The following is an 18,938-nucleotide window of genomic DNA, read 5'->3' as shown; positions in this document are numbered from 1 at the left end:
AGAGAGAGAGAGAGAGAGAGAGAGAGAGAGAGAGAGAGAGAGAAAGCAAAAATGGATGAAAGACCTAACTTTAATAATCTAGATATATAAAACTAGAAGAAAACAGGGAAGGTATTTAAGACATTAATACAGGAGGAAAAGAAGATAGATATGAACCCAACAATACAAGAGATGGTAGGTGAACATCTGGATGTGTGGTGCTCCACCTTCAAAAAAAATAATATCACATTATTTTCAGTTAAACAGATGGGAATGGAAGTCATTGTGTTAAACAAAAACTGTTCTTAAGTAATTAAATGTGTAGTAGTAATTACTAAAGGCTAGGAAAGATGAGCGACAGGGAAGACGCTGGGAGTTTAGACAGCAGTCACACAAGTACAAGTGGATTGAAGCAATATGATCCATACTACAGTAACCAATTACATATTTTTTAATAACTGCAAGAGATTCACTGACGCACTGCAAACACAACGTGATGACAAGGGATACGAAAACCCAGTTTCTTAATCTGATCAATATGTATTGTACCTATGCACTATAACACCACAAGTGTGCCTCAAAATACACACAATTATTCTGTGTTAACATATAATTTCTAAATGCTCTGGCTTAAGCATTGTACAATACATACGTGTATATAATTTCTATGTGATAGCCAACAAGTTAGTACAATTGAAATAGCAATGTTGGGAGTGTGGGAGGGCACTGTGCACAACAGAGATATACACTCCTGAGAAAGTGCCTTCATGCAACACAATGCAATCCACTTACAAAGGCTATATACAATGAAAAATATATTTTTAGAACACAAAACACATTTGATGTATTAACATAGGCAGAACATAGTTATATTATTTTAAATTGATAACAACTTAAGTCACACATAAAATTTCTCCATTCTTGTTTCCTCAAACACATTTTTATTACTGACACAATATTTACTTTTTCTATATTGTAAATGCATTAACAAATATTGGCTAGCTATTGTTTTTGTTTGTTTGTTTTAATTTGTTTTGTTTTTGAGATTACAACATAATTACATACTTTCCCCTTCCCTTTCCTCCCCTCCCATATTCCCCGCCTTGGTCTCTTTCTTTTTTCCATTAGTTGTTATTATATACATTCGGTATAATGTTATTGATCTTTAAAATTTTTATTTTAAAATACTTCTTTGGTATTTATACAAGTTTACCATTTACTAATGATAAAAATGTATACTAAGTAACAGTAATATACTAACAATAATAACAATGTCAAAAATGAGAATCTGGGAATGTGGGTCAGTTGATAAGAGTTTACAAATTGACACAATTCAAAGTATGTTTAGAAGCCTTAGGTTCAATTCCTAGCACCATGAAATTGGTCACAGTAGCTCACACATCTAATCTCAACATTCAGGGGGTTGAAGCAAGAGGATCTGGAAGTTGAAGTTACACAAGTCTCAGGTTAGCCTGGGGTACGTGAGGTCCTGTCAAGAGGAGGAGAGAAGAGGGGAGGAGAGATGAGGGTAGAGAAGGGATGGAGAGGGGAGGGAACTTTTAAAAAGCAACTTAGAAGATTTGGGTATGAAATATTTTCTTACAATACCCCAAACTAACAAGATAGCTGCAAAGAGCAGTATAGGACACACTTTAAATTTCCTTGATGCCACTTGTCACTGTCTTCTAATCCTAGGGAGCCAATCAGCAGATGTGCATGTATATGCTTGTTAAGTCACTCCCTAGTTCCTGGGATCTATAGAACTTACAATCTAAGGAAAAATGTTTGGGGCTAAGGCTAAGTTAAAAGTCTTGAGATGGTGAGATGTTCCTGGATTAATGTGGGCTGTCTGGAAATGCCATGTTGAGTACCCTCTTATGAAGTGAAGTGAGACCTACAAGAGACAGAAAAGGTGCTACCTTTTGGTTATGATCTTGAAAACGGATGTAGAATCCACCAGTCAATGAAGGCAGATACGTTTGACACTGAAAAGCTGGTGTGCACTGAAAAGGGCAAGGAGTAGGTTGCCCACAGCCTCTGGGCATGAGCATAACCCTACTAACATCTTGCTGGGGCTTCCATTGCTGGCCTACAGAACTGGAAGAGAACAAGGTCATATTTCTTTAGTTGATCACATTTGTAGCAATCTGTTCCAGGAGTCACAAGAAAAACATAACTGACTTTTAGCATTTCCAAATCTTTTACCAACATGAGATGGGTTAAGATTCTAAATGAGGCCGGGAAGGCCACTAGGAGTTGGCAGTCACAGACAAGTACTCACTTGAGAATCTATAAGTATATTAATTTTTTATTTTTGTTGCTTTTGGCTTTTAAAGTCAGCATTTAACATTCTCAACATTTGTTCATCGTTCGTAGGAATCTAAACATTACTCAAGTGTAACAAACTACACATTCAGAGAGCTTGCTGGTTTGTAACTGTTTCATTCAACACACTCTGTGCCTGTTGGGTTCTTACTCTATTCCCGATCCAAGGCCAAAGAGATGTATCCCACGGCTTACCCACAGAGTAAATAAGATACTGACCAGGCCACAGGTTTAGCTAAAGTTTCTGTTTCCCAGAAGTGCCCCACCCAACAATTAATCAGTATATTGTATTAGTTTACAAGAAGTTTAACAACTATAGGTTCTTGTTCTGCACACAACTATTTTTATTAACTTTTTTATGATTTGAAAAATTTATACATGTGTTCAGTGTATCTTGATGTCCCATATTCACCCCCAATTCCTTGCTCCAATTCCCCTCTCCGAACCCCCAGACACATTGCCTTCTCAGCTTCATACCATATGTGTGTGTGTGTGTGTGTGTGTGTGTATGAATGATATAAGTATTTATTTATTTAACTGAGTTCAATTAGTGCTGCCTATATGCATATGGGTGTGGGCCATCCACTGGAGCTTGGGCAATATACCAGTAGCCACATCCTATAAGAAAAGTAATTCTAGCCAGCACGGGTCTGCACTAGGTTCACTGCCTGTGTTGTGGTTGTTATCTTGGTACTTTGTGGGGCTCCTAACAATGGGAGTGGGTGTATCTCTGACTCTTTCATTTGCTCCTGCAACCCTTTTCTCTTACTGAGTTGCTTTTCACAGTCTTGATATAGAAGTATTTGTGTCTAGTCTTATTATATCTTTTTATATGGTGTTCAGTTGATACACCTTGGGAGGCCTGGTCTTTTCTGAAGGGAAATGAGTGGATCTGGGGAAGACAGGAGGTACAGAGGTGGATGGAAGGGTACTTGGAAGAGTGAAGGGAAGGGAAACTGAGGTTGGGGTGTATTAAGGAAGGAAGGAAGGAAGGAAGGAAGGAAGGAAGGAAGTTAGGAAGGAAGGAAGGAAGGAAGGAACTCTTCCTCCCCCAAGCAGCCATTAACTGCCAACATTTTCCCAGCTTGGAGTGAGACCACAGGAGCCCTCTCCCTAGTTCATGTTTGAATTTTTAACTGGTTGATCCACACCGACTCTGAGTTAATGTGTGCAACAGCCAAACCATGTACAGAGGACATCTTTCCACAGCACTCTCCTCCATCCTCTGGTCCTTATATTCTTTCTTCCTTTTTCTCTTACAATGTTCCCTGAGCTCTGTCCCACCTACAGCCGAATTTTTCTACTTGAACTTCCATGTTAGTGCTCAAAACATTTCAGATTTGGGGTTTTCAAGTTGAGAGGCTCTATGTGAGTTAATTTTTCTTTAATCCCTTCCTCTTTCCTTTGTGATATCATTTCTATCAAGCTTCCTAAACTTGTTACAGGCTGCAAATCCCTTCACCTGCTCAAATGTTCATGTGGACTAGCCAGGTACATGAGTCACATGAACAACAGAAAGCGTGGGTCCCCTTTCAAGGTCACATTCTTTTTTTTTTTTTTGACGCAAACACAACAGCTAATCTGTCACTTGACGATAAGCAAATTTCAGTGTTGCTGGTGATACTGATTGGCATGATGTAATGTCCCAGTGTTTACTAAAAGGTCATAATCCAGACACCCATCAGCTTTGAGTTATATGAAATCTAATGAGAACTTTCTAATGGTCTACATATTTCTCTACACACTCACAACCGTCTATAGAGATCTGTAATTCTTTCATCACAAAATTTTTCATCACAAAACTTAAGGTCAAATCTAGACGGCCTACTGATTTATTGTTTACAGGGCTGCTGGAAAGGACAGTTATTTCATCTATACCTATAGAGCACTCAAAGCATGCCTCGATGGTTTCAGAGGGCCAAGTAAAGGTTCAACTCTTTTATTGTGTCTTTACAATATCTTTTCTCTTAATTTAATGTCTTGGACTGAGAAGATGGTTCAGCCAGTAAAGTGGTTTGTAGTTCCAGCACTGGAAAGCAGAAGGGAAGGATTCCTGGAGCCCTCTTGCTAGCCAGCTTAGCTTTATCAGCGAGTGGATGGCACTTAAGGAGCACACACTTGAGGTTGGCCTCTACACACACACATGCACGCACACACACACACACACACACACACACACACACCATTCTATACTGTTACTTGAGAGAAATTTGAAACTCTAAGCCAACTAAAACAAACTATAGGAATAGCATCTGACTCTGGATTGCAGTTAGGAAGTTTGTTTGTTTGTTTGTTTGTTTGCATGGTTGGTTGGTTGGTTTCTTGGTTAGTTTAGGGTTGTTTTGTTGATGTTGTTGTTGTTTGTGGTAGTTGTGGTGGTGGTGGTGTGTGGGAGGGAGAGGGGAGGGATTATGGCTACAGATGAGAACCCACAGTGTCTTGATCTGCTCTCTGCTGAGCCTTTTTCCTTCATGTTCCCTTCTTCTTTCACCATCCTTTAATTCCTCCTCTACAGTTCTTAGCATGATGCTGTAACTTCTCTGTTAATTTTATCAGTGTAAACATTTTTATATTTCTAAAAGTTAAAACTTCATTACCTGCATAAATGTGGGGCATGCCATGCTCATAAACTCAATATACTTGGTTCAAAAAAGGTAATAGAAATTTTACAATTAACTTTAAACGATTAGGTTTTAAAATGCTCATATCTACAAATCTTATAAATAGTACCAATCACCTGTCACTGGCTTTACAAATCGACTAGCAGTTGCTAATGCATGTGAGTTGGTGACACAATGGAATCCTGTAAAGTTGAACTGTGAAAACCTCCATCACCATAGGTTATAGAAATAAGAGTGCTAGTTGCATATGTCTAAAAGGAAACAAAGAGGAGGTTTCCCTTAGAAAACAAACCACACTGAGTATATGCCTCCATACCCTTAATGACCTTGATAAAGTTCTGTGGTCACCCTCCATTGTTTATGGGAAGCTAATATTTATTTATCAGTTTATTAGAGTCAATCCGTGGGTAAAGATCAACTCAACTTACTACTGTGACTTGGAACTGAATATGGGCAAGACCCATCTACTCGTGTACCAATTTTCTTCCGTCTGAAACTGTCATTCACAGGACCATACAGAAGAGGGGCGAGCCAGCATTTACCGATCGGTCTTCACCAACTCTTCCAAAGAGATGATGTGTTTTCCAGACTTCCCCTATCCCGACGACTTTCCCAACTTCATGCATAACAGCAAGCTCCAAGAATACATCACTTTATTTGCCACAGAAAAGAACCTTCTAAAATTCATACAGTTTGAGGTAAGATGTTATCTGAAAAGTAGCTTCAGACATGGTGATGAGGAAGTCCAAGGCTGCTGCTCTACTCACACATACATTTATTTATGTATTTATTTATGTATGTATTTATTTATTTATCCTGGAACTCCATTTGTAGACCATGCTGACCTTGAACTCAGAGTGATTCTTTGCCTCTTAAGTACTGGGATTAAAGGTGTGTACCACCATGCCCAGCCTCTTTAACTTTCTCTAATTGTAGATTTGTGAGTACTCTTTTTCTCAGAAATCTGTCAGAAATATGCAAAACTTGATCATATGCATTTCTTACATCAAAATAGCACCAACTCAGTAACAAAGAAATAGATGCAAGATATCCATGGGTTTGTAAATTTATTTATTTATTTGTTTGTTTGTTTGTTTGTTTATTTTGGTTTTTCAAGACAGGGTTTCTCTGTATAGCCTTGGCTGTCCTGGAACTCACTCTGTAGACCAGCCTGGCCTTGAACTCAGAAATCTGCCTGCCTCTGCCTCCCAAGTGCTGGGATTAAAGGCATGTGCCACCACTGTCTGCCAGGTTAGTAAATTTATTAACTCCATTTTCTGAAAACTGAAAACCAAGCAAAAATCTGCCTGCTTCTTGTCTCATAGTGTTTGATTTAAAGGTGTGCACAACCACAACCAGCTGTTTTTACATTCTTTAAAGTTCTGTAATAATTGTAGAGTTTTAGCAAATTGTTAAAAATGGACAAAATAGAATCCCATGTGCTGGCCTGAAGAGATGGTTCAGCAGTTAAAACACTGGCCTCTCTTCCAGATAAATAGGTTTGATTCCCAGCACTCACCTGGCAGCTCACAGCCATCTGTAACTCCAGTCAAAGAAGATCTAAAACCATCTTCTGATCATGCATGCACATGTCACATGTACATATGAACATAAAATAAATAAATCTTACCAGGTAATCGTGTGTCAAAAAGAAATTTAATGAAAAAATACAAACCATTTACAACTGGATATTAGTGAGACTTCTTATGCTAGGCATAGAAAGCCATACTTTTTTGAGACCATAAACTTAACCATTTGCGGTAAACAATAAAAATTATTATAAAACAAGGCAAAAAAGAATACACAAATTATATTAATGTATATGTACATTTATAATCTAATGTTTTCATTTTTTCCAAGGGACTTCTGCATTTCTTTAAGAGATACCTTTCTAATTAAGTAATTTTATTAAGACCAATCTACTATTTAGACTATTAAAGAAGGCTTTCTCTCTGCGTTCCTTAGACACTTGTAACCAGTATAAATAAATGTCCTGATTTCTCAACTACTGGCAAATGGGAAGTAACCACTGAAAAGAACAGTAAAAAAGAAATAGCTGTCTTTGATGCTGTAATGGTTTGTTCTGGGCATCATGTATATCCCCATCTACCAAAAGACTCCTTCCCAGGTAAGGCTGAAATTTAGGAAGCCTACACATCTGTCAAGAATAAATATGCTAATGATGTCTATTCTAGTGTGTTTTCTGATGCTAGTAACAATACCTGACAATTAAGACATTGTAAAGGAACTAAGTTCATTTGCCTCAGAATTACAGCTACTAGAAAGTCTAAGCAACATGGTGCTAGCATTCTAACCAGGACTCTCTCCCACCACAACACACACACATGCACACACACATGCACACACATGCATACACACACACACACACACACCAGTTGTTGCATCGCAGCATAGTAAAGAAATGGAAAAAGAACAGGACCACTGCAGCAGATGAGGATTACTAAGTGAGAAGGGCAGCTGGAGGGATGCAACACCAAGGCTTGTTCACTTTTTAGAACAAAATGGTACTTCTCTCAAGTAACTAAACTCACCCTACCATCCTTTCCATGGATGATGTCCTAAATGACCAAATCGCTTCCCAGTTGTCTCCACCTCTTAAAGGTTTATATATACACCTCAGTACCACTATACTAGGGACCAAGCTGGCAGCACCTGTACCTCTGGATGATAGACTTAAGACGTCCCCAAACCATGGTAATGTCTTTTAAGTTAGACTTCAAACAGTCAAATTAAAACCTGTTTTCTGTTATATATAATATACTACTATTATTTATTGAATTGTCTTATTTCATGACCACTAAAGTTGTTTTATTTTAATGGAAAGTAAATCAGTTCACATGCTCCCCACTTTTCACTTAGGACTGGACTGTTTTAAAGGTAAATGCTTCCACAGCCGGGACTATAAGGAACCAGGAATATGGAAGGGAAAACGAGTCCTGGTGATTGGCCTGGGGAACTCAGGCTGTGACATTGCTGCAGAACTCAGCCATGTAGCTCAGCAGGTACTGTATCCCACGTGCTCCACAGACAATCTTAAAGGAACAGAAATGGATATTTGAAAGCTGTACTATGGAATGGGATGGTGATACTTCATATACCTCAGCATTCTAGGTAACAAGTAGAGGTTTAAAGTGGCTTTATAGGAATCACTGGTGATGCTTCCCACACAACTAGCTTCTTGAGACATTCGATACCTCATATGTGTCTGATCGAGTCCTCAAAAGCTAACATGGGCTTGAGGTTAAAGTGATGACTGAGTCTCCTAGACAAGTGGTTCAATACTTCTGAGTTTCTGCTCTCCTTATCAATAAAACAGAATAAAACAGAACTAATTTAGAAATGAGATTGTTAGAGAGTTAAAACATGATTCAGTCGATAGAAACAGAGAGCCACATGTTTACTGCATGTGTGCATTCATTCGGTGGTTATTTGTTGTTCCAGGCAATGGTGTGAGGGTTGGAGAAAGAATGTTGAATAAGACAAACATAACCCTCACTCTTGAACTCCAAGCTATTAAGTCAAATGCTCTCAGGTGTAAATTATCACTGTGGAAAGGGCTAGCAAGGAAAACAAAGCACACAATCTATGTGATTAACTGTGGGTGACCTATCCACATGTGGAGGGAAAGTCCCCTGGAGATGACAACACACAAGCAGAGAACCAAAGCTGAGAAAGGCACAGTATGGGAAGAGGTGTCTAGGTGAAAGGTCTTGAAGTAAGAAGCTTTGGTCTCTCAAAAAAATGGACACCAGGTCTCTGGGCTGCATGTCAGTGGGTCTGGGTAAGAAGAGTGTGAAGGGAAGCTAAAAGGAAGATGGAGAGGGGGCGATGAAGGTCTTTTCAGGGTGTGACTTTAGACAAATGTCAAACCCTCAATTTGAAAGTTTCATTAAGGGTTCATAAGCACAAAGGCAGGAATCCAATTTCCAGATGTTATGCCTACTGGTGTAATATAAGCCCAGTATAGGTCCCTAATAAAGTCCCTGGGTATCCCCAGCAGATGTCTAGTTTTACTCCAGGATATTGCAGTCAAGATGTACAAATATCATGTCAAGACAAATGGCATAAAACTCTATTCTTATGCCTCTATCCATGCTACACTAGATAACTAGGAGGCATACAAAGAAATTAACCACATAGCCTTCCTTCTCAGGAGGTAGTAAAATCTAGCCAACACACACACACACACACACACACACACACATACACACACATACTCTCACAGACACTGGCACACACAATCTCAAGAACTACGCAGAATGCATGACAACCATATTAGAGCTATCACTGGAATGTAGGATAAAAGGAGGATTCTATCACTAAATGCCTAAAAGAGTGTAGTCTGAGACCACACCAAGGAGATGGACCCAAACCCATTCTTGAAAGAGAAATATAAACCATGCAGCTGAAGTGGTGTCAGAGGCTGTTCTTAGAAGGGTAAAAGCAGCAAAGCAGGAAAACAGGGACCAGCACTGTGTATTTGATGACTTCTGACTCATCTTGCTAAAATGAAAATTCTTAATAGCAACAACAGATATACCATATCAGGATGCTTTAGTACTCCGACATAAGTAAGTAAGTGCTTTCAACTGCACATAAAAGATCCTTGAATCCTATTTTTCCTATTGGATAAAAAAAGGTAATTGAGGACAGAAGCATCAGTAACGTCTTAGATGACTCAGGGGAACTTAAGCTCTAAGTAGGAGAAGATTTAAGAAAACTAAAATTCAGAGTTTCAGATTCCAAGAGCAGAGGAGCTGAAATAGCAGAGAACCGTTGATGTCCCCACAAGTAATTATTCCAAAGGCTTCAATGAAGGCTGAAGAATATGGATTCTTCATAAGTAAAAGTTAATCACATAAGGTTTTGAACTAAGGGCAATGTGATGAACCACAGTACTGAGATAGTTATGTCTGCATGTGTGATGAAACTGAGGAAAGAGCACAAACTTCTGAAGCTCTCAAGGTTCTCTGTTTCTCCTCTAGCTAGCTTCTTTTATAACAGCACTGTGTAATTTAAAGACAAAAATTAAAATTAAAAAAGAAGAGAAGAAATCTAAAACCTACTGTGTTAGGAAGTAACAAAAGAAGGAAAGGAAACTGACATTAACTGGTCACAGATCATATACTAGGTGATGTCAGCCATATTGCCCAGGTTACCATCCTCAATTGACCAACATGTAAACCTGAAGTGATAGATGCCACTTCTTTCTGTTTTAGGAGAAGAGAAACAAGATTATTGTTAAAGCAATCTTTCTTTCCTGTGCCATATCATTTAGAGGACAAAGGGCCAAGATTTGTGCCTGTAGTGTCCTGGACATAATTTGCTTGCCTTATTTTACACTAATTCCTATTTTGAGATAATAATTGCTTCCTTGTAGATGTCAGTAGTTGAGTGACCACTGAGATAAATATAACTGGCACTCATATTGGTGGCCAGTGTTAAGGATTGAAATAAGTTGATTCCAATCAGCAGAAGCAGATTAAAGCTGAGGAATCTTGTATGGAATGCTCTTGGAGTGGGTTTCTCCCAGGAAGGAAAGATGGCTTCCTTCTACCTTATGCAATAATTTAGGAGGACAGAGAGTAAGGGATTTCTACTTTTTTCTGGCAAAAGCAAAACAAACAAACAAACAAAAAACAAAACAACAACAACAAATCCCTCAAAAGCAAGAGTAACAAGCCCATTCCTAAATAGAGATATAGAAGGCATCTTACAATAAGCACTACACTCACTACATTAAACATTTGTGAGTTTGTTTGTTTACTTGTTTGTTTGTTTTTCAGGTCACCATCAGCTCCAGAAGTGGTTCTTGGGTGATGAGCCGAGTCTGGGACAATGGCTACCCTTGGGACATGCTGGTGATCACACGATTTCAAACGTTCCTCAAGAACAACTTACCCACAGCCATCTCTGACTGGTGGTACACGAGGCAGATGAATGCAAGATTCAAGCACGAAAACTATGGCTTGATGCCTTTAAACGGGTAACATGAGCTAAAACGTGATGTGCCTGCCAACTTTGATTTCTGTCAATAGCCCTTGATGTGTGTTGTAATCTCAAAACAAATCAAAAATATTCGTGAAGTAATCACATCTCATGAATCAGAGGATAAAGAACTGCAAATATTGAGACCGATTTCCACACATGCTCCTTACCAGGTTTGCACATCTAGAAAGTTAGGTAATACTGAAGCAATCAGTTCCCACAGTAACAGTGATAAAAATAAACAAGTTTTATAACCTCATATATTACCAGAGTCCTACCTAGTCCCTCCTTCAGGTTCTGGCATATATTATGACACATACCCTCACAAGTATGAAGTATAACTTCATATATTACCCGAGTCCTACCTAGTCCCTCCTTCAGGCTTTGGCGTATATTATGACACATACCCTCACAAGTATGAAGAGGGCTCTGTTTCTTCTCCCACTTTTCAGAAAAGAATACCTAAGTACAACAGAACTAATAATCTTACCAAAGTCCCACATCCAGGAAGTAAAAAGACGTTCAGTACAAACCCAGATCTGATTCCAGGTCTGTTGTTCTTTCACTACTTTCTCTGTGACCTCATGCTTAATGTTAAAGCTGGTGCTAACAAAATAATTTTCCTGTGTTGCAGTCTCTTCTCAGCCCCTCCAAAGAATGCTCTCACTGAACAAGACCCACCACAAACAAGTCCAGCATCCCTAGTTCCCTCCTTAATTTTTTTCCTAAAATTCTCTTAAGCCTGCTATACAAAAAATGGCTTCAACATAGGATACAAATCCCAAACTTCCTACAAATTAATTAACTAAGCTAATATTAATGAAATATTTACTATGTCAGATCCTAAGTTATGTCTTTGTGGATACATCAGTGTCTAGAACAAACAGACAAAGGATGTGATAGTGAGAAGAACTTTCAAATATATCTTTAAAACTTTTGATCTGAGAAAGAAAATAGTTGGTGTTTACTGAGATATAGAAGCCTCCGTAAAGAACAGGAATTTAGCTTTAGCCACATCAAAACTAAGATGGCATAATCCAGAGAAAAAATATGTTGAATGGCTGTGGATCACACAGACAGGAGAGAGGTTCAAACTCTTATGCTCTCTCTTGAATGATGAATGTAGGTGCAGAAGGCAAAAAGACCGAGAGCGAAGTTCTGGGGTATATACTATTTTCTCAGTAGTCAGGTGGGAAAGGAAACATCAGCAACACACACACACACAGAGTGAGAGTGAGAATGAGAGAGAGAGAGCAAGAGAGAGAGAGAGAGAGAGAGACAGACAGACAGACAGAGAGACAGAGACAGAGAGACAGAGACAGAGAGACAGAGACAGAGGCATAGACACAGAGTAGTCATATTAGGAAAGGAACTAAGAGAAAATGATGCTCTTTGAAGACATAGTATTTCAGGAGGGAAGATGAGATCAACTAAGCCAATAGTTACTAATAAGTTCAGCAAGAGTGAGATGGACCACAGGACATCTCAGCTTTATTCTCATGGCCTTGGCAAAGCCAGTCTCAGCGAGGTTGGAAAGCTTAAAGACTAGTGTTTAATGAGTTTAATACAAGTGGCAGGAAGGAAGTGCAGTTGAGTCTTTTCCACACAGAGTTCCAATTGATCTCGCTGTCTCCGTTTCTTCTCCAGAGGAATCCCCCTAAAGTTTCTTCCCGTAACTGTCTTAGCCATGCCATAACAAAGCCCTTTCTTTCCATGTCATTCAAGTTCAGAATGACCTGCATGCTGTCCAAAACTAAGGATCTCTTTTCAGATCTCCAAGTGCCAGTTCTTCAAACTGTTCCCCCTTCTTCTAGCTTTATCTAAGTTCCCAGGAGTGCCAAGTTGTGCAGTTCCCCCATCTGCCTCACATCTCACTGCTCTACGAAAACCCTGCTGGAGCTTTCTTATTTTTTTTCTTTCACCCACTCAAGTTTATCTTACCATGGCCAGTTTGGAAAATAAGAATAGAAGTTAATGTTAGTACTTTATTTGTGCTACAGACAACAACATTTTCATATTATTTAGATTTCGCTGTGACCTAAGATACATAATATTGACATTCCAAAAGACAAAAAATGAGGCACAGGGAATTTAAGAGGATGTAATCCACACAATTTCATGGGCAATAAGAAGCAATGGGAAGACTTTAGATATCAGGTACCTTATGTTAGAACTTTTTTTGACAATCACTTTGTTAGTTGCTGGGGATGGGTGTTTGGAACAGATCATTTGGATGAGGAGGAATAAGCCAAAGACAACTTCTCTTACTTCCTACACGCCTCATGTCTGTTTTTATTCCTCTCATGCATTAGTGATATTCTGAAACAGGAGATATTTAGAATATGACGCCCAGACAGGCTTGTTCCCAGGCAGCCACCATTTTCCTGCTGCTCTGGCTCTGGACTGTGGCTCCAGCTAGCAAGAAACACTGGCCTTGGCACCCATGAGATGCCAATCCACCACGCTGTCCACAATGCTCAGCTGAGTCCAGACCATTTCTGCTATGCCTGTGGTACCTGGTAGAATGATGACTCTTAATGCTTAAAGATTATCTAAAGGATATATATATTTAGAAATGCTCAATTAACAAGATGCCCACACAATTAAAGTTGTTACCCAATATCTAACCTTTTGATAGAAGTTGCTACCCAGGACATCTTTTGTGGTTCTCCATGGCTGCTCCCTCTCTCCTTTTGTCTCTCCTCCCCTTCCTCTCCTTCTTTCCTCCCAACTCCTCACTCTGCCTACCTTTCATACAGCCCAGTCACCGAGCTTTATTGCAAATGTAGTGGGAAAATACCCTGCTACAATATTTCATACCTTGGGAAAAATTCTTTGTTTTTTTGTTCTTTCTTTAACAGCTTGTATAGAGACTAAGACAACTTGCATTAGTGTTAAAATGACCAATCTCTGTTGTCTGTACAGAACACTCAGGAAAGAGCCCGTGTTCAATGATGAGCTCCCAGCCCGAATCCTGTGTGGGACTCTGTCCATCAAGCCTAATGTGAAGGAATTCACAGAGACCTCTGCCGTGTTTGAGGATGGGACTGTGTTTGAGGCCATTGACTGTGTCATCTTCGCCACAGGCTATGGCTATGCCTACCCCTTCCTGGATGACTCCATCATCAAAAGCAGAAATAATGAGATCACCTTGTACAAAGGCATCTTCCCTCCTCAACTAGAGAAACCAACCATGGCAGTGATCGGCCTTGTCCAGTCCCTGGGTGCTGCCATCCCCACAACTGACCTCCAGGCACGCTGGGCAGCAAAAGTAATAAGAGGTAAGTGGAACAAAAATATTCACTAATGGGGTCTAATGAGAGTATATTTCAGAGTCTAAGCAATAATCCTATTACAGGGGACCTGATAGCTTGAGAATCTATTTCCATTGATGCTTTACTCTATAAGCAATTTGAAATATGTGTCACTAGGTTATCATATGCAATAATAAGAGATTATTCAGAGATTTTGCTACTTGTGACTCCTGGGAGCTGACAATTACCTGAGTCCCTTCATTAGACAAGAACTCCAAGAGTTCTTGGTCCTAACTGCATGACAACTTTAATTGTGATTTTTAAACTAAATAGAATTACATCGCTTGAAAGGGGGATAGGGAAAGATAGTTTCCAGTTTAGTATCCAGCCAACCTCAGATATCTATAGCCATGGAAAACACACTTTCTGGGAAGGCAGTAGTTTTCCTGTACTTTTTTCTTCTCTACAGTGTGATCTGTTAATTAAAGACAAACAGTCGTTGATTACAGACAGGAAGTCCTGGGTGTGAGCAATCCCTAAGATATGAGGGTACATGTTATTCATATTTTCAGAGAGAAAACAAAACAACATACTTGTTTGAAATCGAACAAGGAAGGCAGCCAGCATCCTCTGAGCTGAGATCAGAGCCACAGTAAAGTATAAAGGGCATAGCTGTGGACAACCTCATATCATAAGACTAAGTAGAGCCATAATAAAGAAAAGACAGAGATGTCAAAGTATGCTGAGCAAAACTTAATTGAACCTTAAATTATGAAACTTCGTGATGAGGAAGTTTTAGCAAAGGGGCCTCCTTTTGAAGCTATAGCTAAGGTTTCTAGTACTAATGTGACTTGTAGGACTTAAAGACACACCCTGTCATGTCAAAGCCTAGAATATGCCACCGTACACCCTGGGGAGGCCACCAGGCTGCCCCCTCTGAGCAAGCAGAGATTGGAGGTGGTCTCAGAGGTAAAAGTTGCTCCAGAAGCCACTCAGACATCAGATTCCTTCTCAGGGATGCTGGAGCTAAAGAAAGATCACTAATCTTCTGTAAGGACAATAGTTGTAACTTGAGCTCTGAGAAAAGAAATAAGGGGAAAACAAAGCAAAAGTTGAAAGTGGTAAAATGGCTCAGTTGACATGGGTGTTTGATGCCAAGGACTGATATACCTGAGACCCATGGGGTAGAGGGAAGAAAATTGATTCCCATAAGTTTTCCTCTGGCTGCCACACACATGCCATGATACATGTATGCATACACAGATAGAAAACGGATAGATCGATAGATAGATAGATAGATAGATAGATAGATAGATAGATAGATAGATAGATAGATTTGTAAGAATAATCTTGAAGGAGGAAACCCAAAGTGGGCGTTTGACAGGAAACTGGGGGACTTAGACAAATTTAATCTCATTCATAAGTAATTTATATTGCCGGGCATTAATGAGTAATCTCATTACCCGGCATTCCTCGTATCCTTGGTGGATTTGGATAGTCCATAATCTCAGTCAAATTTAACAATTCTTGCTTCCCCACCAAAGATTTTGGGGACTCACTAAGTTATTAGGGAAAAAATTTCCCTTGAATCCTGAAAAAAAATCAGACCAGAGAGATGGCTCAGTCAGTAAAGCACTTATCACAAAGGCAGGATAGCCTGAGTTCCAAGCCCCAGCAGCCATGTAAAAATCTCAGGTATGTCAGAGCAGGCCTGTAACCCTAGTTCCAGGGGCAGTGAGCAGATACAGAAGGGCACCTGGGACTTGCTAGCCAGCTTGTATAGCCAGTTGGTGAATTCCATGTTCAAAGACAGACACTATCTCAAAAACTGAGTTAGAGAACTATAGAGAAGGATACTTGGGGTCAATCTCTGACCTCTGCTCATTCTCTGTCTCCTTCTTTCTCTGTCTCTGTGTTTCTCATACCTTGTATATGTCTGTCTCTCTGTATGTCTGTCTTTGTATCTATCTATCTATCTATCTATCTATCTCTTACATAACACACACACATGTGCAAATAGGTACACACATATTTCACACATGCATACAAAAAATCCTGAAAATAATTGCAATTCACTTGCAGTAGTAGACTACAACATATAGAAAATATTCTTTAAAATATGATTGAAAGTTTAGAGTATAACTCTTTAATTATCATTAAATATCTGGTGTTTTTAAGAACAAAGATACAAAGATAATTAAATAATAGACTTTCATTATGCTGACAAGGATGATTTCTGAAAAGAGTAGGACTCCTACATCAGTCTGGAAATAGTCTCCTATTCATTTGCCCAAGATTTTGTTTTGCTGAACAGTAAAATGTCAAAATGAAAACAGCCTCAGTAAGATGGCTCAGTGGCTCAGAGTGCTTGCCACAAAAGCCTGACGGCCTGAGTTTGACTTCCAGATCTCAGTGGAAAGAGAAAAGTGACTCCTGAAAGTTGTCCTGTGACCCCCACACCTATGCCATGCCTTGCATGCACACATATGCACACACACATATACATAGATAAACACTTTTTAAGATGAAAATTTAATTTAATCTAGCCCAGAAATCTTTCATAATTCACTGAGAAGAAAAAAATACCTGGCCCTTCCTTCTTTTGCAGGAACATGTATTTTGCCTTCTGTAAAGGACATGATGGATGATATTGATGAGAAAATGGGGAAAAAGCTCAAATGGTAAGATTACCCAGGATAATGCAGATCAAGGATTCCCATCAAGAAATTAGAATCTGTCAATATTCAAAACTGATTTTGTCTTAAATAGTCTTTGATGATATCAACAGAGCCAAAGCTATGAGGCACTTTCTGACATCGAAGAATCATTAGCTGAGGTTTTTCTCACCTGCCATTGCATTATGTCCTACCAAGTAGGAAGTGCAGAGTGAACCGTGAGACTGAGATCCTCATTACATCCTCACCCGTATTCCTGTCTTCTGCAGTGCCTTTCAGAAAGGACTGCAGACGAGATGAACTCTAAGTAATTGGGAAAACGTATCAAAGCAGAATTCTACTCTCTAGCCCAGAAATCTTTTCATAAGGTAGACAATACTTCAGGTAGATGCTTTAAATGAAAACAACTACTCAGCAGCAGGACAATGAACCTAGAAACCTGGGCTCTGGCCCTGGTTCCGTCACTAATCAGTTCAAGGACTGTGAATGAATAACATCACTTGAGCAAGAGACAGTTTTCCATTTGCTAACGGGTAAAAATGTTCTCCCCTGCTCTGTAGTATTGGGGAATTTCCAAGTGAGATATGAAATATTTTCTTCAATAACACAAGAGAATAAAGCCTGCCCCTGATAGAAAGATGACTTGCTTTCCCTGTTCTTGTTCCTGCAAAGCCTGGTTATCACAGACTGTGTCTCCTCTCCCATCTCTAGGTTTGGCAATAGCACCACCATCCAGACAGATTACATTGTTTATATGGACGAACTGGCCTCCTTCATTGGAGCAAAGCCCAATATCCTATGGTTGTTTCTCAAGGATCCCAGATTGGCCATTGAAGTGTTCTTTGGCCCTTGCAGCCCCTACCAGTTCCGGCTGGTAGGCCCAGGGAAGTGGTCAGGAGCCAGGAACGCCATCCTAACGCAGTGGGACCGGTCACTGAAGCCTATGAAGACACGTGTTGTCAGTGGTGTTGAGAAGCCTGGCCCGTGTTCCCATTTGCTCAGGCTCCTGGTTATCCCCGTTCTGCTCATTGCTCTGTTCCTTGTGTTGATCTGATCGTGATAACCTCTAGAATTTCTGAGAGTCACTGACAATAACCAGACAAGAACGCTGCTATTTAAAAATTAAGATTTTTCACACTTCTCCCCTTCCTGTTCAAGATCGTTTGCCAGAACTCTAGACATTAATTAGTAAGCAAGACAATGTTTTGCTCTGGCCTTGTAAATGAGTCCCTTTCAGAATCATGCTGATCTGCAGTGGCTTAAGTCCTTTCTCTTCAAGTTCCACTAACAATTTGTAACAACAATGGTATTTTTATGGGCAACTTGTATCATCTCCTGAAACAGCTGGACATGATTCCTTTTCTCTTTTAAACAATGCTTGAAAGATGTACTTCAGATCCAGACACTGAATAAAGTAGAGCATTTAGAATATAATCTTCTCAGGCTGCTTCTATAAACTATTTGTGAGGCTGAGCAGAGAGTTTAGCTATTACATTCTAATTTTATCTTATTCATAATGTTCCAGCCATTATCTCTTGCTCCCTAGCTAAGAAACACAGTATAGAATCTGACTCACACTGAAAGTTAGCACAAATGGGCTCATCTCACTGATAAGAAAGTCAGTAAAACAAGAAAAGAAACTCTCCAACACAGAGCAAATGAAAAATCACAGTAATGAGTAACATATGTGCCTTTGAGTTGCTACAGAAGGCATTTTAGAAAGTAGAATTTCTGAGTGCTGGGACTTGAATATGATAAGTGTTCTCTGGGGGCCCCAAGGTGTGCTATTGGAGGTGATGACATCTCCCAGAGGTGTGGTTCAGCTGGCAATCTTGGGATCTTTTGATGGAGCAGGCCCTTGGTTTCTTCTCTCTGGTCCTGGCTTAGTATGTAGTGACATTTACTAGTTCTCCCCTGTGTTTCCACTGTTGTGTCTACCACACAAAGGGACACAGCAAGCAGCTCAGCCAGGGTCAGTAACTCACACTCTCAAACTGTGAAGTGCCTCAGGTGTTTCACAAAAATCTAAGACAATTATTTTTCAGGAATCACAAGGCCAACAGATCAGGAAATGA

The 18,938-nt window shown here is 39.6% G+C and overlaps 1 protein-coding gene across 3 annotated transcripts in view; it reads left to right on the top strand.

The window, feature by feature from the left end:
• Window positions 1–18,297, top strand: part of LOC114614797 (dimethylaniline monooxygenase [N-oxide-forming] 3) — a 26,082-nt gene extending 7,785 nt beyond the window's left edge. For all 3 annotated transcript variants that reach the window (XM_028760439.1, XM_028760431.1, XM_028760448.1), the window contains 7 exons: window positions 5,435–5,623; window positions 6,891–7,053; window positions 7,806–7,948; window positions 10,733–10,932; window positions 13,860–14,215; window positions 16,797–16,869; window positions 17,575–18,297. In XM_028760439.1, coding sequence (XP_028616272.1) covers window positions 5,435–5,623; window positions 6,891–7,053; window positions 7,806–7,948; window positions 10,733–10,932; window positions 13,860–14,215; window positions 16,797–16,869; window positions 17,575–17,917 — 1,467 coding nt within the window. In that variant the 3' untranslated portion in view covers window positions 17,918–18,297. The remainder of the gene's footprint in view (window positions 1–5,434; window positions 5,624–6,890; window positions 7,054–7,805; window positions 7,949–10,732; window positions 10,933–13,859; window positions 14,216–16,796; window positions 16,870–17,574) is intronic.
• The last annotated feature ends 641 nt before the right edge of the window (window positions 18,298–18,938 follow it).

The sequence above is a fragment of the Grammomys surdaster genome, unplaced genomic scaffold (genome assembly GCF_004785775.1).
Source record: "Grammomys surdaster isolate TR1022 unplaced genomic scaffold, NIH_TR_1.0 130, whole genome shotgun sequence".
Classification (NCBI taxonomy): Eukaryota; Metazoa; Chordata; class Mammalia; order Rodentia; family Muridae; genus Grammomys; species Grammomys surdaster.
Note: the sequence above shows the minus strand (reverse complement) of the source record. Positions and strands in the feature narration are given on the sequence as shown.